The following is a 20938-nucleotide window of genomic DNA, read 5'->3' on the forward strand; positions in this document are numbered from 1 at the left end:
TGCCTGGTATTTATGTCTCTGTTTGTTGATATTTCCAGTTCTGTATCTGAGTAGCATGTATACAGGGGCCAGTTCAATGTGTCTATTGATTGAACTTTGATTGTAATGCCAAGCTTCAAGGAAGTCTCTAGTGTATCTCTGTTTTGCCTGTGCTAGGATGGTTATGTTGTCCCAGTTGAATCTGAGACCTTTATCTGTGTGGTTGAAAGTGAGAGAGTACTGGTCGTGTTTGGCACTGGCGAGCTGTTGTTCGTGCACTTATATGGTCAGTTTTCCTCCTGTTTGTCGTGACTACTCAGACCACTGGGAATCTTAGTAGCTTACAAGCCAGTTAACCCCTTGCAACAGCTCCTCACAGAGGTTAAAGGCCTGACATCCACATATAACAGGATGAACATGATCTACAAGATACCCTGCAAAGACTGTGAAAAACACTACGTAGGACAAACAGGAAGAAAATTGACCATACGAGTGTACGAATATCAACTTGCCACTGCCAGACAAGACCAGTACACTGTCATTTTCGACCACACAGACAATGGAGAAAACAAATTCAACTAGGGTAATGTAACCATCCTAGCACAGGCAGACAGAGATATGCCAGAGAATTCCTTGAAACTTGGCACTCCAACCGGAACTCACTCAATAGACACATTGAACTGGACTTCATATACAAACCACTCAGATACAGAACCGGAAGTATCAACAAACAAAGACATATAAATACCAGATTGGACAGACCACCAACATCTTATCAAAAATGCACTGATGGTGTCACCTAGTGAGGTGACGAAACATTTGCAGAGAAACATACCAGCTCAGTGAACAAATCCATGACTGCTTCCACGACCTGAGCTACAAATCTTCTCAAGAACCCGGAATGACTATTTGCCTGATTTGCAACTTGCCTCTCAGACTCCTCACTACACTTCCCTCAGATTGCAATAACACAGACCCTGATCTGACATTCCACTCTATCCTCAGCACACTCCTGTACCTCAAGCTGCCATCACCATACTGACCTGATACCCCTTAGCTTCAGGCTTGATAACTCCACCCTCCCGATCAATCCAAACTACCACTTACCTGGCCCATTTGTGCTGTGACATTCTATCCAGTTGGTACTCTACCCTATCTCTTGGACCTGGCTCCCCATTTACTCACAGGGCGGTCCCGTAGCTCTCTGTTACCTTACCCTGCCTTGTCACCCTAATTTCGCACCTATGTACTTACCCTTTCATAGGGTATTTTTAGAAGAGGCTGTCTGCAATGATGGACCTTTAAATTGCAGAATACAGCAGCTGACCGCTGTAAAGGAGTCATAGTTTGCTTTCACCTGACTGTCTGCATGATAAGTGACCTGTCAGAATGAAAATACAACCCCATGTTTCTGCAGGAGCCATGGTCAGAGTTTCCTGTCAGAAATACAGAGTTTTATGTTCTGTTTAAAAAGAAGGCGCAAGACTGGCAAATTGTGTGCTTCTGGTCCTCAGAAAATCTGGCCAAATTGTGTTGGAGAGTCTGCAGGGTCCCTTTGTGCAATTTCAACGTATGCTTCAGAAATAATTATCTGGCCAATGTTTCAAATCTAAAATTGTGATTTTAAAAAAAAAAGCTTTCAAAAATCTTGCATTTAAATTTAACATAATGCTTTCTTTTCTGCAGCTTTAACTTTTAACAGAAGAAAGATGGTGCCATCTGAATGCATTTGGTGGCCTTGGTTTTCCCATCAATATAATTCTTTCATGGCAATTGACAGACCGTACCTCTTCCCACCATGTGACAGGACATCTGAATTGCTTTGATTTTTTTTCAATTAATTTCCAGAAAGCTGAAGAACAAGTCTATTTGTTTAGGTATGTTGGAATTATTGAAGCTGTATTGTTACTTACTCAAAACTTTTTAAATTGTAAGAGAGAAAAAATTTAAGTTTAGGATTGTTTAATCTTTAAAATACTTGGGATTAAAAAGGCTTTTGATTCAAGTGATATTTTGATTATTCAGTCCTTCTTGATATCTTATCTATGTTGTTCAATTGAAATGTTTGGTTAAATGTTTAGTTTTTAAAGCAAGAGGGAATTTTGAATGAGCAGACTGATGAAATGCTCAGCACTATCCCAGCAGGCACTAGTGGTTCTGCTTTCCAATGTGTGTATTGGTATCCCATGTGCATCTGTGGTGGGTCCCTAATTGTTCATTGTATTTCTGAGTAACACAATAGAATCATAAATCCAAGGTTGCTGATGACAAAAAATTATAGAATGTTAGACAGGTGAATAAAATTACAGAGTTGTTGGTAATGAGACAGTGGCAGAGGTTTTTTTTAACTCATTTATGGAAAGTGTCACTTGCGAGGTCAGAAATTATTTCTGTCCCAAATTGTTCTTGAGAAGGTGATAATGAACAGCCTTCTTGAGCCAAAGCAGTTCACTTGGTTTAGGTAGACATGTATTGCTGTTAAGGGGGGACAATCTTGACCAAAAGACACAGAAGGAAAGTAATTAATTTCCAAGTCAGGATGGTGTGCTGCTTAGAGGGGATCTCCCGGCTGGGCCCTTGTATAGCGGTCATGGGTATGGAAGTGCTGTCTAAGGAGACATGATGAATATCTGCAATACATCTTGTAGAGTCATAGAGATGTACAGCACGGAAACAGACCCTTCGGTCCAACCCGTCCATGCCGACCAGATATCCCAACCCAATCTAGTCCCACCGGCCAGCACCCGGCCCATATCCCTCCAAACCCTTCCTATTCATATATCCATCCAAATGCCTTTGAAATGTTGCAATTGTACCAGCCTCCACCACTTCCTCTGGCAGCTCATTCCATACATGTACCACCCTCTGTGTGAAAAAGTTGCCCCTTAGGTCTCTTTTATATCTTTCGCCTCTCACCCTAAACCTATGCCCTCTCGTTCTGGACTCCCCAACCCCAGGGAATAGTCTTTGTCTACTTATCCTATCCATGCCCCTCATGATTTTGTAAACCTCTATAAGGTCACCCCTCAACCTCCGCTCCAGGGAAAACAGCCCTAGCCTATTCAATCTCTCCCTATAGCTCAAATCCTCCAACCCTGGCAACATCCTTGTAAATCTTTTCTGAACCCTTTCACGTTTCACAACATCTTTCTGATAGGAAGGAGACCAGAATTGCATGCAATATTCCAACAGTGGCCTAACCAATGTCCTGTACATGACCTCCCAACATGACCTCCCAACTCCTGTACTCAGTACTCTGACCGAAAAAGGAAAGCATACCAAACGCCGCCTTCACTATCCTATCTAGCTGCAACTCCACTTTAAGGAGCTATGAACCTGCACCCCAAGGTCTCTTTGTTCAGCGACACTCCCTAGGACCTTACCATTAAGTGTATGAGTCCTGCTAAGATTTGCTTTCCCAAAATGCAGCACCTCACATTTATCTGAATTAAACTCCATCTTTCACTTCTCAGCCCATTGGCCCATCTGGTCAAGATCATGTTGTATTCTGAGGTAACCTTCTTCGTTGACCACTAAACCTCCAATTTTGTCAATGATACAAACTGTTACTATCGAGCATTGGTGGTGGAGGGAATGAAAGCTTGTTGGTATGGTATTAATTAAGTGGGCTGCTGTGTTCTGAATGGTGTCAAGCATCTTGAATGTTAAAGGAGGTACGTTTATCCAGGTAGGTGGGGAGTATTCTATCATAGTTGAAACTTTATTGCTGGAACAGCACAGCAGGTCAGGCAGCATCCAGGGAACAGGAGATTCGACGTTTCGGGCACAGGCCCTTCTTCAGGAATCCTGAAGAAGGGCCTGTGCCCGAAACGTCGAATCTCCTGTTCCCTGGATGCTGCCTGACCTGCTGTGCTGTTCTAGCAATAAAGTTTCAACTTTGATCTCCAGCATCTGCAGACCTCACTTTCTCCTCGAAGTATTCTATCATACCCCTGACTTGAGCCTTGTGATGGTGGACATTTTTTTGGGGAGTCAGGAGGTGAGTTACTCACTGCAGGAGTCTTATCTATAAACCTGTATTTCTTGGCAGTGTATTCAAATGGCTAGTGGAAGAATTCAGGGATGGTAAAGAATGTTAAATGGTGATTGTTAAATTCTGTCTATTGGAGATGATCATTATTTGGCTTTTGTGTGACACAAATGTTATTTACGACTTATCACCCTAAATCTGGATATTGCCCATATTTTACTGCATTTGGACATACTGCTTCAGTATCTGAGGAGTTGTGAATGATGCTGAACATTGTGCAACCATCAATGAACATTCCCACTTCTGACTTGTATGATGGAAAGAAAATAATTGATGAAGCAACTGAAGATAGTTGGGCATAGGACACTTCCCTCAGGATCTGGGAGCTCTTGTAGTGTCCCTACCCCAGTAATAGGAGTCCCAAAATCAACATCATCCCAAGCAATCCTGCAGAGATGTTATGAAGCTGAGATGACTGACTGCCAACAGCTGCAACCTTTGTGTCAAGTGTGACTCCAAACAGCAAAGAGTTTTCCCTGGATTGCCATTGACTCCAGTAATGTTATGGTTCTTTGATACCATGCTCTGTCAAAGCAGACTTGATGTCAATGGCTGTCATTCTCCCCTCACCTCTGGAATTCTGCTCTTTTTTTTTTGTCCGAGTTTGAACTAAGGCTCTCGTGACATTAGTAGCTGACTGACCCTGGCAGAACTCAAACTGAGTGTCACCAAGTGGGTTATTGCCAAGCAAGTGCTGCTGGATAGCGCTATTGATGGCACCTTCCATCACTTTTTAACTTTGATTGAGAGTAGATGCATTGAGTGTATTCGGCTGGGTTGGAATTTTGTGGACAAGACATACCAGTGGAACTTTCCACAGGTAGATGTCAGTGTTGTAGCTTTACTGGAACAGATTGGCAGGGAGCACAGCCAGTCCTAGAACACACATCTTCAGTATGGTTGCTGAAGTATTATCAGGGCTTAATAGCCTTTTGCAGTATACTGTGCCTTCAGCTGTTTCTTGATGTCACATGGAGTGAATCTGATTGGCTGAAGACTGGCATCTGTCATAGTGGTGACCTTTTTGAGGACCCTGCAATGGATCATCCAGTCAGCATCTCTGGCTGAAGACTGTTGCAGATACTTCAGCCTTATCTTTGGCACTAGCATGCTGAGCTCTTCTATAGGGATATTTGTGGAGCTTCCTTCTCTAGTGACCTATTTAATTGTCCACCACCATCCATGGCTAGATGTGACAGGAATAGACAGCCTTGATCTGATCGTTGGTTGTGCAATTGCTTAACTCTGCCTGTCACTTGCTGCTTTTGCTGTTGGCACACAAACAGTCTAGTTTTGTGGCTTCACCAGGTTGACACTTTATTTTTAGGTGCTCATGCCCTGCCCTTCTGTAATCTTTCTCTCTAACCAGAGTAAGTCACCTGGCTTGATGGTAATGGTAGAGTGATGCCCAGTATTATTTGTTGGAAGTCCATCCTATGTAACATGATACTGCCACACAATATGATGAAAGTTATTCTCAGTATGAAGGTGATACTTGGTCTTTACAAGTAATGTGTAGTAGTCACTCTTGCCGTTACTGTTATAGTGGAAGGTAGATTGATCAGGATGAAGTCAAGCATGTTTTTCCCCCTTGTTGGTTCCTTCACTACTTGCTACAGACCTAGTCAGCAGCTTTTTTTTAGGACTCGATCAGCAATGGTTCTGCCAAGCCACTCTTGGTGCTTGATATTGAAATCCCCCATTCACAGTACATTCTTGCCACTCTGTGCTTCTTGTAAGTGGTGTTAAACACAGGGAAGTGCTGATCAATTAAGGAGGAGGAGGTGGCAGTGCATGATAATCAGCAGGGGATTTCCTTGCCAATGCCTAGCCCAATGCCATGAGACTTCCTGACTGTATACCTCAGCGCTGCCACCTCTGTTTAGTTTGTGCTGTCTGTGGGACAGGATGTATCCGGGATAGGAGATGGTGATATTGTCTTTAAGATCTGACTCTGTGAATAGGAGTGTTGTTTGACTAGTTCAAGAGACCACTTTACCAATTTTGGTAAGAGCACCCATATGTTAGTAAAGAGGGCTTTACAGGATTGATAGGGCTGTGTTTGCCATTGTCAGTGCCAGGTGCTCCGTCCAGTTTCATTCCTTTTTTCCCTTTTTGTGGTTATTATAAGTGGGCTGGCTTGCTAGGCCATTTCATAGGACAGTTAAGAGTGAACCACATTGCTGTAGATTAGACCACGTAGGGATAGTAGTTTCTTCCCTAAATCCCCAGATGGACTTTTACAAATTTGGAAGAGGTCTTCTGTGCTGCATAACTCTATGATAATTGACAATGACTTCACGGTCGTCATCATTAGACTTATAATTGCAGATTTTATTATTTAGTTCAAATTCCACCATCTGCTGTCGTGGAATTTAATGCCTCGTTCGCAGAGCACTGTCTCGTCTCTGAATTACTAGTGCAGCTCCAATATAAATATACCATTAACTCCCCCTAATGTGATAAAGTGCAAGACTATCCACGAAAGGATCACTGTGAGTATTATTTTAACAATGAAAAGCTGGGAACAATTGAATTCAAAAGTGATTTAGGGGTCCATGTGTAATGATGGTTAAAATGTACCTGTAGTATTCAGGAACAATAAATTATCAGAAGATAACTGGAGAGTTTGAACATAAAGGCGATTTTGCTACAGCTTTCCAAAGCCCTGATCTAGACTACATCTAAGTACCGTACACAGTTCTAGACACTATGCCTCTCGTCCTTAAGAGAGTATAGTGCAGAATATTCACCAGAATAATATCTTGGCTTAAAGGACTAAATTATAATGAGGGATTACATACATTGACCTTGTACTGTCTTCAATATAGAAGGTTGTGATTGAGGGTTTTCGGGTTGAGAAAGCAATTGTTGGGATAAAGAGGAAAATCTTTCGGTGTGGGAAGCCTAGGATGAGAGGATTTGATCATAAAATCACAGTCAGTCCATTCAGAACTGAAATTAGGAATCATTTATTTGTGCAAATCATTTTGTGCAAAGACTCTTCCATTACAATAAGTGTTAGTTCACTTGATGATTTTAAGTCTGAAATCCAAGGAGTTTTGCTCGCCAAGGATATGAAGGATTATGGACCAAAGTGGGTGGATGGAATTAAGATACAGATTAACCAACTTCACTAATTGACCAAGTCAAAAGTGTAACATTAATCCATTTAGGAAGAACTAAGATGAGGACAGGGAATGGAAGGATCTGCTGATGAGGTTATCTGAAGGTTGATGACGGGGGGCTCGTGTGAAGTATAAAATTTGTCATGGATTGTTGGGCCAAGTAGCTTGTTTCTCTGCTTTACATTTCATAAAATTTGCTCAACATTTTGATTTATTTTCATAAATGCATGAGGTGTGATGCTTTGTTAATTTGTATCTTTCCTATAAATGTTACTGTTGATCTGGATCTGTTGCTTTCTCTGACAATAATGATGTGTTCTGTTTCTCATCTGTTTGTTTCCAAGAGGTGTGTGTGTGTGTGTGTGTGTGTGTGTGTATTTTTTTTTCTTTTTTATTCATTTGTGGGTGTAGTTAGCAGGCCAGCATTTTTTGCTTGTTCCTAATTGCCCTTGAAAAGATGGTGTTAACTGCCTTCTTGAACTGCTACAGTCCACCTGCTGTGGATTGACCCACAATGCCACGAAGGGAGGCAATCCCAGGATTTTGACCCAGCGATAGTGAAGGAACGGTGATATATTTCCAAGTCAAAATGGAGAAGGACTTGGAGGATAACTTGAAGGTGTTGGTATCTCCATATATCCGCTGCTCTTTTCCGTCTAGATGGAAGTGGTCATGGATTTGGAAGGTGCTGCATGAGGATCATTGATGAACTTCTGCAATGCGTCTTGTACATAGTACACACTGCTGCTACTGGGCGACGGTGGTGGAGAGAGTGGATCCTGCTTTGTCTTGGATGGTGTCAAGCTTCTTGTTGGGGCTGCACTCATCTAGTCAAATGGGAGTATTCCATCACACCCCCCTGACTTGTGCCTTATTGACGGTGGACAGGCTTTGTGAAGTCAGAAGGTGTGTTACTTGCCGCAGTATTCCAAGCTTCAGTCTTACTCTTGTAGCTACTGTGTTTATGTGGTGAGTCCAGTTGAGTTTTTGGTCAATGATAACCCCCCAGGATGTTGACAGTTGGGGATTTAGTGATGATAACACCATTGAATGCCAAGGGGCAGTGATTAGATTCTCTCTTATTGATGATGTCGTTGCCCAGCATTCGTGCAGCCAGAATGTTACTTGCTGCTTGTTAGCCCAAGCTTGGATATTGTCTAGAACTTGTTGCATTTGGATATGAACTCCTTCAGTATCTGAGGAGGCGCAAATGGTGCTATGTAGCTTTTTGTTTAATTTCCAGCTAAAAGTTTGTGAATTAATTAAGTTTTGCAAAAGGCTGCAACCTGACCTAAATCATTTTATCTAAGATATGGTTTAAATATATACATTTGGCAGTAAGAAATTAATAGGCAAATGCATGGCAGATGAAGTATAATATGGATAAAGGTGTGGTCAAAAACAGAAATACAGAGTGTGGAGCCGCAGAAAATGGGGGAGATACTAAATGAGTATTTTGCATCAGTATTTACTGTGGAAAAGGACATGGAAGATATAGCATGTAGGGAAATAGATGGTGACACCTTGAAAAATGTCCGTATTACAGAGGAGGAAGTGCTGGATGTCTTGAAACGCATAAAGGTGGATAAATCCCCAGGACCTGACCAGGTATACCCTAGAACTGTGTGGGAAGCTAGGGAAGTGATTGCTGGGCCTCTTACTGCGATATGTGTATCATCGATAGTCACCAGGTGAGGTGCAGGAAGACTGGAGGTTGGCTAACATGGTGCCACTGTTTAAGTGGGGTGGTAAGGACAAGCCAGGAACTATAGACCAGTGAGCCTGACATCGGTGGTGGTCAGGTTGTTGAAGGGAATCCTGAGGGACAGGATGTACATGTATTTGGAAAGGCAAGGACTGATTAGGAATAGTCAACATGGCTTTGTGCATGGGAAATCATGTCTCACTTCTTCAAAAAACTCAATCAGGTTTGTAACAAAGAGGATTGATGAGGACAGAGCGGTAGATCTATATGGACTTCAGTAAGGCGTTCGACAAGGTTCCCCATGGGAGACTGATTAGCAAGGTTAGTTCTCACGGAATACAGGGAGAACTAGTCATTTGGATACAGAACTGGTTCAAAGGTAGAAGACAGAGGGTGGTGGTGGAGGGTTGCTTTTCAGACTGGAGGCCTGTGACCAGTGGTGTGCCACAAGGATTGGTGGGAGTGTCGCTGAACAAAGAAACCTTGGAGTGCAGGTTCATAGCTCCTTGAAAGTAGAGTCGCAGGTAGATGGGATAGTGAAGAAGGCGTTTGGTATGCTTTCCTTTACTGGTCAGAGTATTGAGTACAGGAGTTGGGAGGTCATGTTGCGGCTGTACAGGACATTGGTTAAACCACTTTTGGAATATTGCGTGCAATTCTGGTCTCCTTCCTATTTGAAAGATGTTGTGAAACTCGAAAGGGTTCAGAAAAGATTTACAAGGATGTTGCCGGATTGGAGGATTTGAGCTATAGGGAGAGGCTGAACAGGCTAGTGCTGTTTTCCCTGGAGCATTGGAGGCTGAGGGGTGACCTTTTAGAAGTTTACAAAATTGAGGGGCATGGATAGGTTAAATAGACAAAGTCTTTTCCCTGGGGTGGAGGAGTCCAGAACTAGAGGGCATAGGTTTAGAGTGAGAGGGGAAGATTATAAAAAAGACCTAAGGGGCAACTTTTTCACGCAGAGCGTAGTATGTGTATGGAATGAGCTGTCAGAGGAAATGGTGGAGGCTGGCACAATTGCAACATTTAAAAAGCATCTGGATGGGTATATGAAGAGGAAGGGTTTGTAGGGATATGGGCCGGTGCTGGCAAGTGGGACTAGATTGGGTTGGGGTATCTGGCCGGCATGGACTGGTTGCACCGAAGGGTCTGTTTCCATGCTGTACATCTCTATCACTCTAAATTGGGAATGAGGAGGTCCAGAGAGACCTGGGGGGGACAGTAAGTGAAATCAGGAAATAGCTCTTTATACAAAGAGTTTTGAAAAATTGGAAATCTCTCCTCTATCATCCCAAGGTAAAAGCAGTGGAAATCTCTCCTCTATCATCCCAAGGTAAAAGCAGTTGAATCTGAAAGTCAGTTGAAAATTTCAAAATTGAAAGGATACATGAGTGGGGGTATTGAGGGTTCCAGAATCTAGGTGGAATTGAGGTACAGATCAATGCGATCTAGTTGACTAGCTAAGTAGCTGAGTGAACGGCTCTTACTTTGCATTCATAACTAAATATTCTGGGCAATACAAATGCTTCACGCAACCTTTTAATTGGGACAACTGTTCTTGTTTTCGTTTCTTTCTTTGTTGCAGCTGTGAACTTGCAATAAGCTGGTACAATGAGCAATAGAAGGAAACGTACAGCCCCAGTGCGGGTTGATGAAGAAACAAAGAAACAGCTAAGCTGGAATATGTGTGATGATTTGAGGGATCTCCATCCGCTTGCTCTATCAGATGACAGCAATAACCCCTCAGTGATGAGCTCGGGTCTCCCAGGAGACAGAGAGACAAACCTCTTCCTGCCTAGCAGTTTGAAACTGGACGAGCCATTTAATGTCTCTGTTGTGACTCAGGTTGAGGGTGGAGAAGGTCTTTTGCCATCAAGTACCACCACTCAGATCAGTCTTATTATCTCGTCAGGCCACTCGGGTGAAAAGTGGCGAGTACTGCTGGACGAGTTTACCCTCCAACTTCCACCAGGGCAAGCATTTCCAGAGGAACTGTGGTTTCTTAGCATCAGCTTGATGAAGAACAGTACTGATGATGAGCTGCGAATCTCAGTCAACAGGAAATGTGATTCTGAGAGTGATGGCAATGAAGAATTCATGAGCTGTGTAAGAACTTCACTCAATTACAATGTGCTGGAGGATATAACGTGGCTTCAGAAAAAGAATGTAATTGGATTGTTCCAAAACAAAATTGAAGACTGTCAAACACTGAAGGTATTTAAATATTTGATTAAAATGCTCTTTGTCTTGATCAACAGGTCTTCTTTCTAATTGGTTCAGTCTCTTCTCCCCCCCCCCCCCAGCCCTTTCCTGTTTGCGGTTGTTCTGGTTTCATTACTCGCCAATCACCACTAAAGACTGTGGCAGGGATTTTTCAAAGAGGTGGAAGGAGAATTTTGTTATTCTTTACCTGATATATGATCTGTTCAATATTCTCACCATGCAAAAGTATCTGTCATGACCCTGATGAGAAAAGTTACTGATTGTCAAACCTCACTACTCCACGAGCCATATAAGTGACCAGTGGAATCACGAAAGTGGTTCATTTGCTTAACTTTGACAATTATCTAAGATAAAAGAACTCTCACCAGATTACAGCAAAAAATAAGAAAGCAAAATTTTTTATTATTTAAAAAAACTTGTCTTTTTAGTAAGTGGTTGAAATAAATTATAAACTACTGCTATGCAAACTTAAACGGTATCCTCTTTAAATGCAAGTGCTTGCACAACTATTCATAAATAGGAAAGACAAGACAGAAATGTCATGTGTAGAAAACATAGGCGTAAAGGAACTAATTATGTCTATCAAGAGTCGTGATCACAAGAGTGGAATAAGGTGACATTTTCACAGTTAGTTTGATTTTTGGCAATGATATAATTTTATTACTCACCACAGAGCGATAATAAGTCCTCAATTCATTTGCTGGTCAACTTACCCTAGGTCTTTGCTCGAGTTAGTAGTTTTTGTTTTTGGAGTCTTCAAGTTTTGGAGTCTTTTTCCTTCCACAGGTGAGAAAGAGAGAGACCTGTATTCTACTTTGGATCTTCAAGTTGCAAAACATACCTTTTACATTCTCTACAACACAGCAGTGTTCAAACTTGATTTTCTCCTAGTTTATACTCCAAAACAAAATTCCAAATTATATATTCAATCAGAAAATTAAAATGTGAAATTTATGGTGAACCAAATTTAAAGCTCAAAAGTCACATGTTGATGAGAGACACTCTTGTTTTTCTTTGGATGTACAATTCAGTCAACACACATTGAATTATTGCCACTTATATTAAACCTGTTGGACTGTAACCTGGTGTCGTGTGACTTCTGACGTTGTCCACCCCAGTCCAACACCGACACCACCACATCATTATTACCACTGATAGCCAACTTTATTAAGAAAAAGTGTAAATGTTATTATTGTAGGAGGCAATTAGAAAGGTATTATTTAAATGTACTAGTTCTGTCAAATATTTTAAGCAGTTCAAAAAGTATTGATTTCTAAATCTCTTATTGTTTTTGAATAAAATCAGATCTTTGAGCCACTTGCCTCACTTTTGAATGTGTCAAAAGATGAATGATGTTAAACCTTCTACAGAACCCATATGAACTTATTTCTTCCATCATCCTCATCACCACTTACATCCAGCTGTTAGCTGATGTTGTATGTCCCAGCAAATAAGTAACCATGTCCCTTTGGTGAAAGTAGGATTTCAAGGAGTAAACCTATCCAGTGTGAAGAAGTATTACAGAGAAATCTGCAGATACTGTTGGAGCAATGTATAATGTTTACATTGGCTTTATGAATAGTGCAGAGTTAGTGGTGTGTCTAATTTAACAATAAAATGTGGCCCTACACACACAGCCATCCATGCCAGGTTTGAAATGCTTTTATTCTACAGCAAAACTTTGCTGCTTTTGCTGTAATTCACAACAAATTTACAATCCTGTATTATCCCTTTGCTATTGACCTACATTTAGCTTCCACTCTGGCACCATCTTCACTTTTATATTTTTATCCTTGATTTCAAAACTCTCCATTGCCTTACCACTGCCTATCTCTACAAACTGTTCCAACTCCCTGATCTCTCTGTGTTGTCTAATTCTAGTCTCTTGCACATATCCAGTTTTCATTGCTGCACCAGCCTTCAGCATATAGGCCTTCCCTAAACTCTCCACCTTTCCTCAAAATCTATCTGTTGACTAAGCCTTTCTGTACCTGTCCTAATAGCTTTGAATATGGCTATTAAAAGTTTATTTATAGTCATAGAGATGTATAGCACAGAAACAGACCCTTCAGTCCAACTCATTGTTAATGCTCCTGTGTATTGTCTTATGATGTGTTACAACAGAAAGTACTAAGATCCAAGGAATAGACTATTTGGCCCCTAGAGGTCAATGCTAATGCTTGTACATCAAGTGAATCTTGTCAAAACTCTCCATTGCCTTACCACTGCCTATCTCTACAAACTGTTCCAACTCCCTGATCTCTCTGCGTTGTCTAATTCTAGTCTCTTGCACATATCCAGTTTTCATTGCTGCACCAGCCTTCAGCGTATAGGCCTTCCCTAAACTCTCCACCTTTCCTCAAAATCTATCTGTTGACTAAACCTTTCTGTACCTGTCCTAATAGCTTTGAATATGGCTATTAAAAGTTTATTTATATGCATAGAGATGTATAGCACAGAAACAGACCCTTCAGTCCAACTCATTGTTAATCCTCCTGTGTATTGTCTTATGATGTGTTACAACAGAAAGTACTAAGATCCAAGGAATAGACTATTTGGCCCCTAGAGGTCAATGCTAATGCTTGTACATCAAGTGAATCTTGTCTCAAATTTGTTAATTCTAATTCTTTCCACATATCATCCTAAGAAATGATATCTAAAAGAAATATCTAATGCCTGTAAAAATGGTATGGCAATTATCATGGGGGATTTAAATCCACATGTTGGTTCGTTGAACCAGCTCAGTCAGGGTAGCTTTGAGGAGGAGTTCATTGAGTGTATCTGTGATAGTTTTCTTGAATAGTATGTAATGGAACCGACGAGGGAACAAGCTATCTTAGATCTGGTCCTGTGTAGTAAGACAGGAATAATTAGTGATCTCATCGTTAGGGATCCTCTTGGAAGGAGCAGTCACAGTACGGTTGAATTTAGAATACAAATGGAGAGTGTGAAGATAAAATCCAATGCCAGGGTCCTGTGTTTAAACAAGGGAGACTACAATAGGACGAGGGGAGACTTGGCTAAAGTAGACTGAAAACAAAGATTTTATGGTGGTACAGTTGGCAAGTAGTGAAAGGCTTTCAAAGCAATTTTTCAAGGTGCTCAGCAAACATATATTCCATTGAAAAGGAAGGACTTTAAGAAAAGGGCTAATCTGCCATGGGTATCTAAGGAAATAAGGGAGGCAATTAAATTGAAAAAGAAGGCATACAAAGTGGCCAAGATCAGCAGGAAACTAGAAGTTTGGCAAAACTTAAAGGTCAACAGAAAGCCACAAAAAGAATTGTAATGAAAAGTAAAAATGAGAAAAAACTATTACAGAATATAAAGGCAGATAGCAAACAGCTCTATAAATATATAAGACAAAAAAGAGTGACGAAAGTAACCGTTGGTCCTTTAGAGGATGAGAAGGGGCATTAAGTTATGGGATATGATGAAATGGCTGGGGCATTGATAGGTATTTAGTGTTGGTCTTCATAGTGGAGGACATTAATAACATGCCAGTAATTTACAAAGAGACAAAGGTAGGCAAGGACCTGGAAACAGTTATGGAAGAGGTAGTGTTGGGTAAGCTAATGGAGCTAAGGATAGACAAGTCTCCTGGCCCTGATGGAATTCATCCCAGGGTACTATAGGAGATGGTTGAAAAAATAGCAAGTGCACTTGTGGTAATTTGCCAAAATTCGCTGGATTCTGGGCAGTTCCAGCAGATTGGAAAACAGCAAGTGTGATGCTACTGTTTGAAATGGGAGATAGACAAAAGATGGGGAATTATAGACCAGTTAGCTTAGCTTTTATAGTGGGGAAGATGCTTGAGCCTGTTATCTAAGAAGAAATAGCAAGGCATCTGGACAGAAATTGTCCTGTTGGGCAGACACAGCATGAGTTCATAAAGGGCAGGTCATGCTTAACTAATCTTTTGGAAGACATCATGAGCAAGGTGGACAATGGGGACCCAGTAGGATGTGGTGTAGCTAGATTTCCAAAAGGCCTTCGACAATGTACGGCACAAGAGGCTGCTGCATAAGACAAAGATGCATGGCGTTACTGGTAAAGTATTAGCATGGATAGATTGGTTAACCAACAGGAAGCAAAGAGTGGGGATAAATCAGTGCTATTCTGGTTGACAATCAGTAAACTAGTGGTGTGCCTCAGGGATCAGTGTTGGGACCACAATTAATCACAATTTATGTAGATGATTTGGAGTCGGGGACGACGTGTGGTGTGTCAAAGTTTGCAGGTGACAAAGTGGCAGAGCAAAGTGTGCAGAGGACTATGAAACTTTGCAGAGGAACATTGATACTTTAAGTGAGTGGGCAAAGGCCTGGCAGATGGAATAATGTTAATAAATGTGAAGTTATCCATTTTGGTAGGAGTAACAGTAAAAAGGATGGTAAAAAGTTGCAGCATGCTGCTATGCAGAAGGACCTGGGTGTCCTTTTGCATGAATCACAGAGAGTTGGTCTGCAGGTAAAACAGGTAATTAGGAAGGCAAATGGAATTTTGTCCTTCATTGCTAAAGGGATTGAGTTTAAAAGCAGTGAGGTTATTTTGCAGCTATACAGGGTGCTGGTGAGGCTACACCTGGAGTACTGCATGCAGTTTTGGTCTCCTTACTTGAGAAAGGATGTACTGGCACTAGAGGGGTTGCAGAGGAGGTTCACTAGGTTGATTCCAGAATTGAGGGGGTTGGCTTATGAGGAGAGACAGTAAACTGGGATTATAGTCATTTGAATTTAGAAGAATGAGGAGGGATCTTATAGAAACATATAAAATTATGAAGGGAATAGGAAAAACAAAAGATAGAGAATGTTTCCACTGGCGGCTGAAACTAGGACAAGAGGGCACAGCCTCTAAATTAGGGGGAGCAGATTTAGGACTGAATTGAGAAGGAACTTCTTCACCCAGAGGGTTGTAAATCCATGGAATTCCCTGCCCAATGAAGTAGTTGATGCTACTTCAGTAAACATTTTTAAAACTAAGATACCTTTATTGTCCAAAAAGTATTAAGGGATATGGTGAGAGGGTGGGTATGTTGGTCTGAGTCCTTGAAAAGATCAGCCATGATCTTATTGAATGGCAGAGCAAGCTCCAAGCCTACTCCTGTTCCTAGTTTTAGATTAGGTTAGATTCCCTACAGTGTGGAATATCTTATCACTTTCTCATATATTCACCTGGTCTGGAGCTGTGTTTCAGTACATGTAGGAGTCCGATTTGCTGTGGTAACATGGATTTTTACATGGATATTGTAGACTATGGACAGTAATGGTGGAGGCATGTGGCTGACCAGGAATTTCCCCTGCTCTTAGCAGCTGCCACTTAATCTGTGTTGGAAGGATTTACTGGTTGAATCTAAACCTTTTGGATGTAGGTTTGCTCACTGAACTGAAAGGTTCATTTCCAGACATTTTGTTACCTTACTAGGTAACACCTTCAATGGACCTCATGCAAAGCAATGGTGAAAATTCCTGCTTTCTATTTATATGTTTGGGTTTCTTTGGGTTGGTGATGTCATTTCCTGTGGTGATGTTATTTCCTGTTCCTATTCTCAGAGGGTGGTAGATGGGGTCTAACTCGTGTTTGTTGATAGAGCTCCAGTTGGAATGCCATGCTTCTAGGAATTCTCGTGCGTGTCTTTGTTTGGCTTGTCCTAGGATGGATGCATTGTCCCAGTCAAAGTGGTGTCCTTCCTCATCCGTATGTGAGGATACTAGTGAGAGAGGGTCATGTCGTTTTGTGGCTAGTTGGTGTTCATGTATGCTGGTTGCTAGTTTTCTGCCTGTTTGTCCAATGTACTGTTTGTTACAGTCCTTGCACGGTATTTTGTAAATGATGTCAGTTTTGTTCATTGTCTGTATAGGGTCTTTCAAGTTCATTAGTTGCTGTTTTAATGTATTGGTGGGTTTGTGGGCTACCATGATGCCAAAGGAGTCGGAGTAGTTTGGCAGTCATTTCCGAGATGCCTTTGATGTAGGGGATAGTAGCTAGGGTTTCTGGACTTGTCTGCTTGTTTGGGTTTGTTGCTGAGAATTCGGCAGACTGTGTTCATTGGGTAAAAACAATGACTGCAGATGCTGGAAACCAGATTCTGGATTAGTGGTGCTGGAAGAGCACAGCAGTTCAGGCAGCATCCAAGGAGCTTCGAAATCGACGTTTCGGGCAAAAGCCCTTCTTCAGGAATAAAGGGGTACCCATTCTTTTTGAATACATGGTATGAATCTAAACCTGTTTTGCTATCAAGACACTTTCCTTGGCCACCCAGTCATGTGTCAGACTTGAATATGGAACTTCTGGCTTGAAGGCAACAATATTACCATTATTCCAGAAGACCTCCTTCAAGTATACTTAACTAACTTCTCTTAAATGCATCTGTGCTGCTATGAACGGCTCCTGTGGTAGCCAGTTCCACATTCTCACCATGTTTTGCGAATGAGGTTTTGTCTGAATTGTATTCTTCCCTAATGGCACTATGTAAAATATAATTTTTTGTTTGTGTTGGAATTTTCACAACCATAATGCAGCATCCTTCTTGATCCATTGATTGACTAACCATAATTTGGCTATAATTTACTACTTAACTTGCTCACACCCTCTCTCCTGCTTGCTCCCCAATGCTTTGAAAGATGCAATTAGTTATTGTCAAATGCAGTTAACTCTTACAACATTCCTGATGAAGAGCTTATACTCGAAATGTTGACTCTTCTGTTCCTCGTCTTCTGCGTGACTAGCTGTGCTTTTCCAGCACCACGCTTTTTGACTCTGATCTCCAGTATCTGCAGTCCTCACTTTCAGAACTCTTACAATTATGTTGAATTGCTTGAGTCTAGTTAACTTTTTCTGCATTAACAATTTGAGAAATTGCAGAGATTAATGGGCAGTAAATGATTGTTGATCAGTTATCTTGGTAATATATAATACATTTCGTCTTAAGACTGGAAAATAATAAGAAAAAAGTGTTTGAACTTGTATAGCTCTTTCCTTTGTCTCTGGCTGTCAGAATAATCTTATTAATTATTTTAATTGCTTTATTTTTAATTACTTCTTTAATTACTGACACCTTTGTGACTGGAAACAGTTTCTCTAAATCAATTCTATCAAAACTCTCAGAATTGTGACATCTGTTTTAAGTACAACTGAGGTCTCTCATCACTTGAGCTATTCTAGTAACCCCTCCAAAGAGCTGGCATCCTCCTCTCTGTGGTGCCAGAAGCGGAAAGAATATTGAAGCTGGTTTGTACCTGCCATCAATAAAGGTACAGCCCAGCTTGAGCTGGTTTTGTATTTTGTTTTTATAAAGGAAAATAAGAAAGAAAAATAACGGAACTGAGGAGATAAGCAGTAAGAGGCAGGGTGGAACTTACAGAATGAACAGTTCTCCCATGTACCGTCATGGAGGTAAGCCATGAAATGGGGAGGGAGCCACTGAGAGAGGCTGCTCCAAAATTATCCCAATCAGGCCACATGGCATGACACCACTGTCATTGCTGGACACGAATGTCCCAATGAGTGTCTGAAAAAGGGTGCTTTAAAGTGAATAACTTTCTGTTGTGCTTTTCACTACTAAATGCCAACTCAAAGTGCTTTTTAGCCAAAGCGGCACATTTTGCAGTGTAGTTACTGTTGTACCATTAGAAACATAGCACCCAATCTGCACGAAAAGTGATGTGGTAATGACCAGAATTTTTTTTGGGATGTTGATTGAAGGATAAATATTGGTGAAGACACCAGAGATGACTCCTCTGCTTTCTCCAAAATAATGTCATGGGATCTTTTCCACTGAGCCAACAAAGGATGAAGTTTACTATCTCATCTGAAAGAATTCACATCCAATATTGCAGCACTTCCTCTGTACTGTAATGAAGTCTCAGGCATGATGTTTTTGGAGAGGAATTTCAAGCCCTGGAGTGGAACTAGAACCTAGAACTTTCTGACTTGGAGACGAGTGTGCTACCAACTGAGGCACAGCTAACACACATATTTACATTTTATTGATAACTTGTTTATTTAATTGTGACTTACAAGACTTTTCTTTACTCAATAGATTGGTATATATCTTCTTGAGTCTGGTTTGGGAAAACCAGAGTTCCTGAGTGAAGGAAGCTCCAGGATGAAAAAGACAAATGCATTGATGCAGAAACTCATGGAATATTTTTATGACTTAACAATTCCAGGTATAATTTTCAAAGTGAATACAGACGTACAAATCAGAAGCAGGAGTAGACCATTTGATATCTCTACTGTCCTCCAACATTCAACAAGATGATAGCCTCAGCCTCAGTTTCACATTCCCACTTACCCTAGGTATCCATTAATTCCTTAAAACAGAGCCAAGCTGATTTGAGAACAGCATGGAAACAGACCCTTTGGTCCAACCAGTCCATGCTGACCATAATCCCAAACTAAACTGGTTCCACCTGTCTGCTCCTAACCCATATCCCTCCAAACCTTTCCTATTCATGTATTTATCCAAATGTCTTTTAAACATTGTAACTATACCCACATCTACCACTTCCTCTGACAGTTCAGTCCACATACAAACCTCCCGCTGTGTAAAAGACAGTTGCTCTTCCTGTCCTTTTTAAATCTTAAAAATATGCCCTGTAGAAGCCAGATTAATTGGCCATTCATTTCCTCATTTTCCGCCATGCAGCACTTCTACCTGCAGCATCTTGCATCACAGGTTACCTCATTCTGGGATCAGTGATGCCTTACTAGATGCTCTAAGAACTAAGGTGCATCAAAACGAAGAACCACAGTATAAAGACTTTTTGGGACCTCTGGTGTGAATTTGAAATCTTGTAATGAATGTAATGCCACGCGATAATGATCCAAATAATTTTTTTTGTAGTGTTTCCTAAGGGCAAAATGTAGGTTGGGTCACCATGAATAAGCTAGGCGAAAGTGAGGACGGCATATGCTGGAGATCAGATTTGAGAATGTGATGGTGGAAAAGCACAGCAGGTCAGGCATTTCTGATGAAGGCTTATTCCCGAAACGTCAATTCTCCTGCTCCTCAGATGCTGCCTGACCTGCTGTGCTTTTCAAACACCACACTCTCAACCACTGTGAATACGCTGTTTGTTTTCTTTTGAAATAGCGAAGTGATTTTCTTTATTACATACTTGGGAGAGCAGACCTTTGTTTAATTTCACATCCGAAGGATGGTATTTCTGATAGTGCAGTATTCCCTCAGTCTTGTGCTGGTGTGTCAGCCTAAATTCTTGTGTTCATGTCTTTGGAGTGAGGTTTAAACCTTTGACCTTGTGACTCAGAAGTGAGAGTGCAACTCTGAACTACAGCTAATGCTCACTGACTGTATTGTTCTTGATGACCAAAGATAATTACAATCCTATTGTTCCTTCTAAAATGTTTCCTCCTAAAGGAACAAAGGGAGAAAACAACCAACAATTGGTACAATTTAATGTGAATTGAAGACACGCAACCGGCTAAATGCCTACTGAATATTCTTTGCCAGGTCTCATGGGCCACAGAACAAACTCATCAATGTGCAGAAATGCAAGAGTGACAAAGCGTGTGTGTATATGTGCTGAGTTTTGTGTGTGTTTTTTTTAACCCACCCCGTCCCAGAGAAAAACAAGAAACTCTTGTGTTAATCCTTAAACCTGTCAAACGCAATGCATTTACCTTTCCAGTAGTGAGGTAATCCTGGAATGCAAATCTAATGGGCCTTGCAATAATGTCCTTATTTTTAAGTTATACACTGACCGTCCATCAAGTTACCTTGCTGAGACCTTTGGTTCTATATTAGTAATCTGCAGCCATTCCAGGGGAAAACCTGGCAAACAGCAGGACATAGGACAGCTCTGCCAGCAATGTTCTAGCTTATCTAAT

General features: G+C 41.2%; 1 protein-coding gene across 2 annotated transcripts in view; it reads left to right on the plus strand.

The window, feature by feature from the left end:
- shprh (SNF2 histone linker PHD RING helicase) overlaps positions 1-20938 on the plus strand; it is a 107154-nt gene that overhangs the window by 1349 nt on the left and 84867 nt on the right. Inside the window, exons 2-4 of one of the 2 annotated variants that reach the window (XM_043681136.1) lie at positions 1666-1856; positions 10449-11077; positions 19128-19257. In XM_043681136.1, the coding sequence (XP_043537071.1) occupies positions 10475-11077; positions 19128-19257 (733 nt within the window). In that variant the 5' untranslated portion in view covers positions 1666-1856; positions 10449-10474. The remainder of the gene's footprint in view (positions 1-1665; positions 1857-10448; positions 11078-19127; positions 19258-20938) is intronic. The other variant, XM_043681144.1, reaches the window with a different exon arrangement.

The sequence above is a fragment of the Chiloscyllium plagiosum genome, chromosome 3 (assembly GCF_004010195.1).
Source record: "Chiloscyllium plagiosum isolate BGI_BamShark_2017 chromosome 3, ASM401019v2, whole genome shotgun sequence".
NCBI lineage: Eukaryota > Metazoa > Chordata > Chondrichthyes > Orectolobiformes > Hemiscylliidae > Chiloscyllium > Chiloscyllium plagiosum.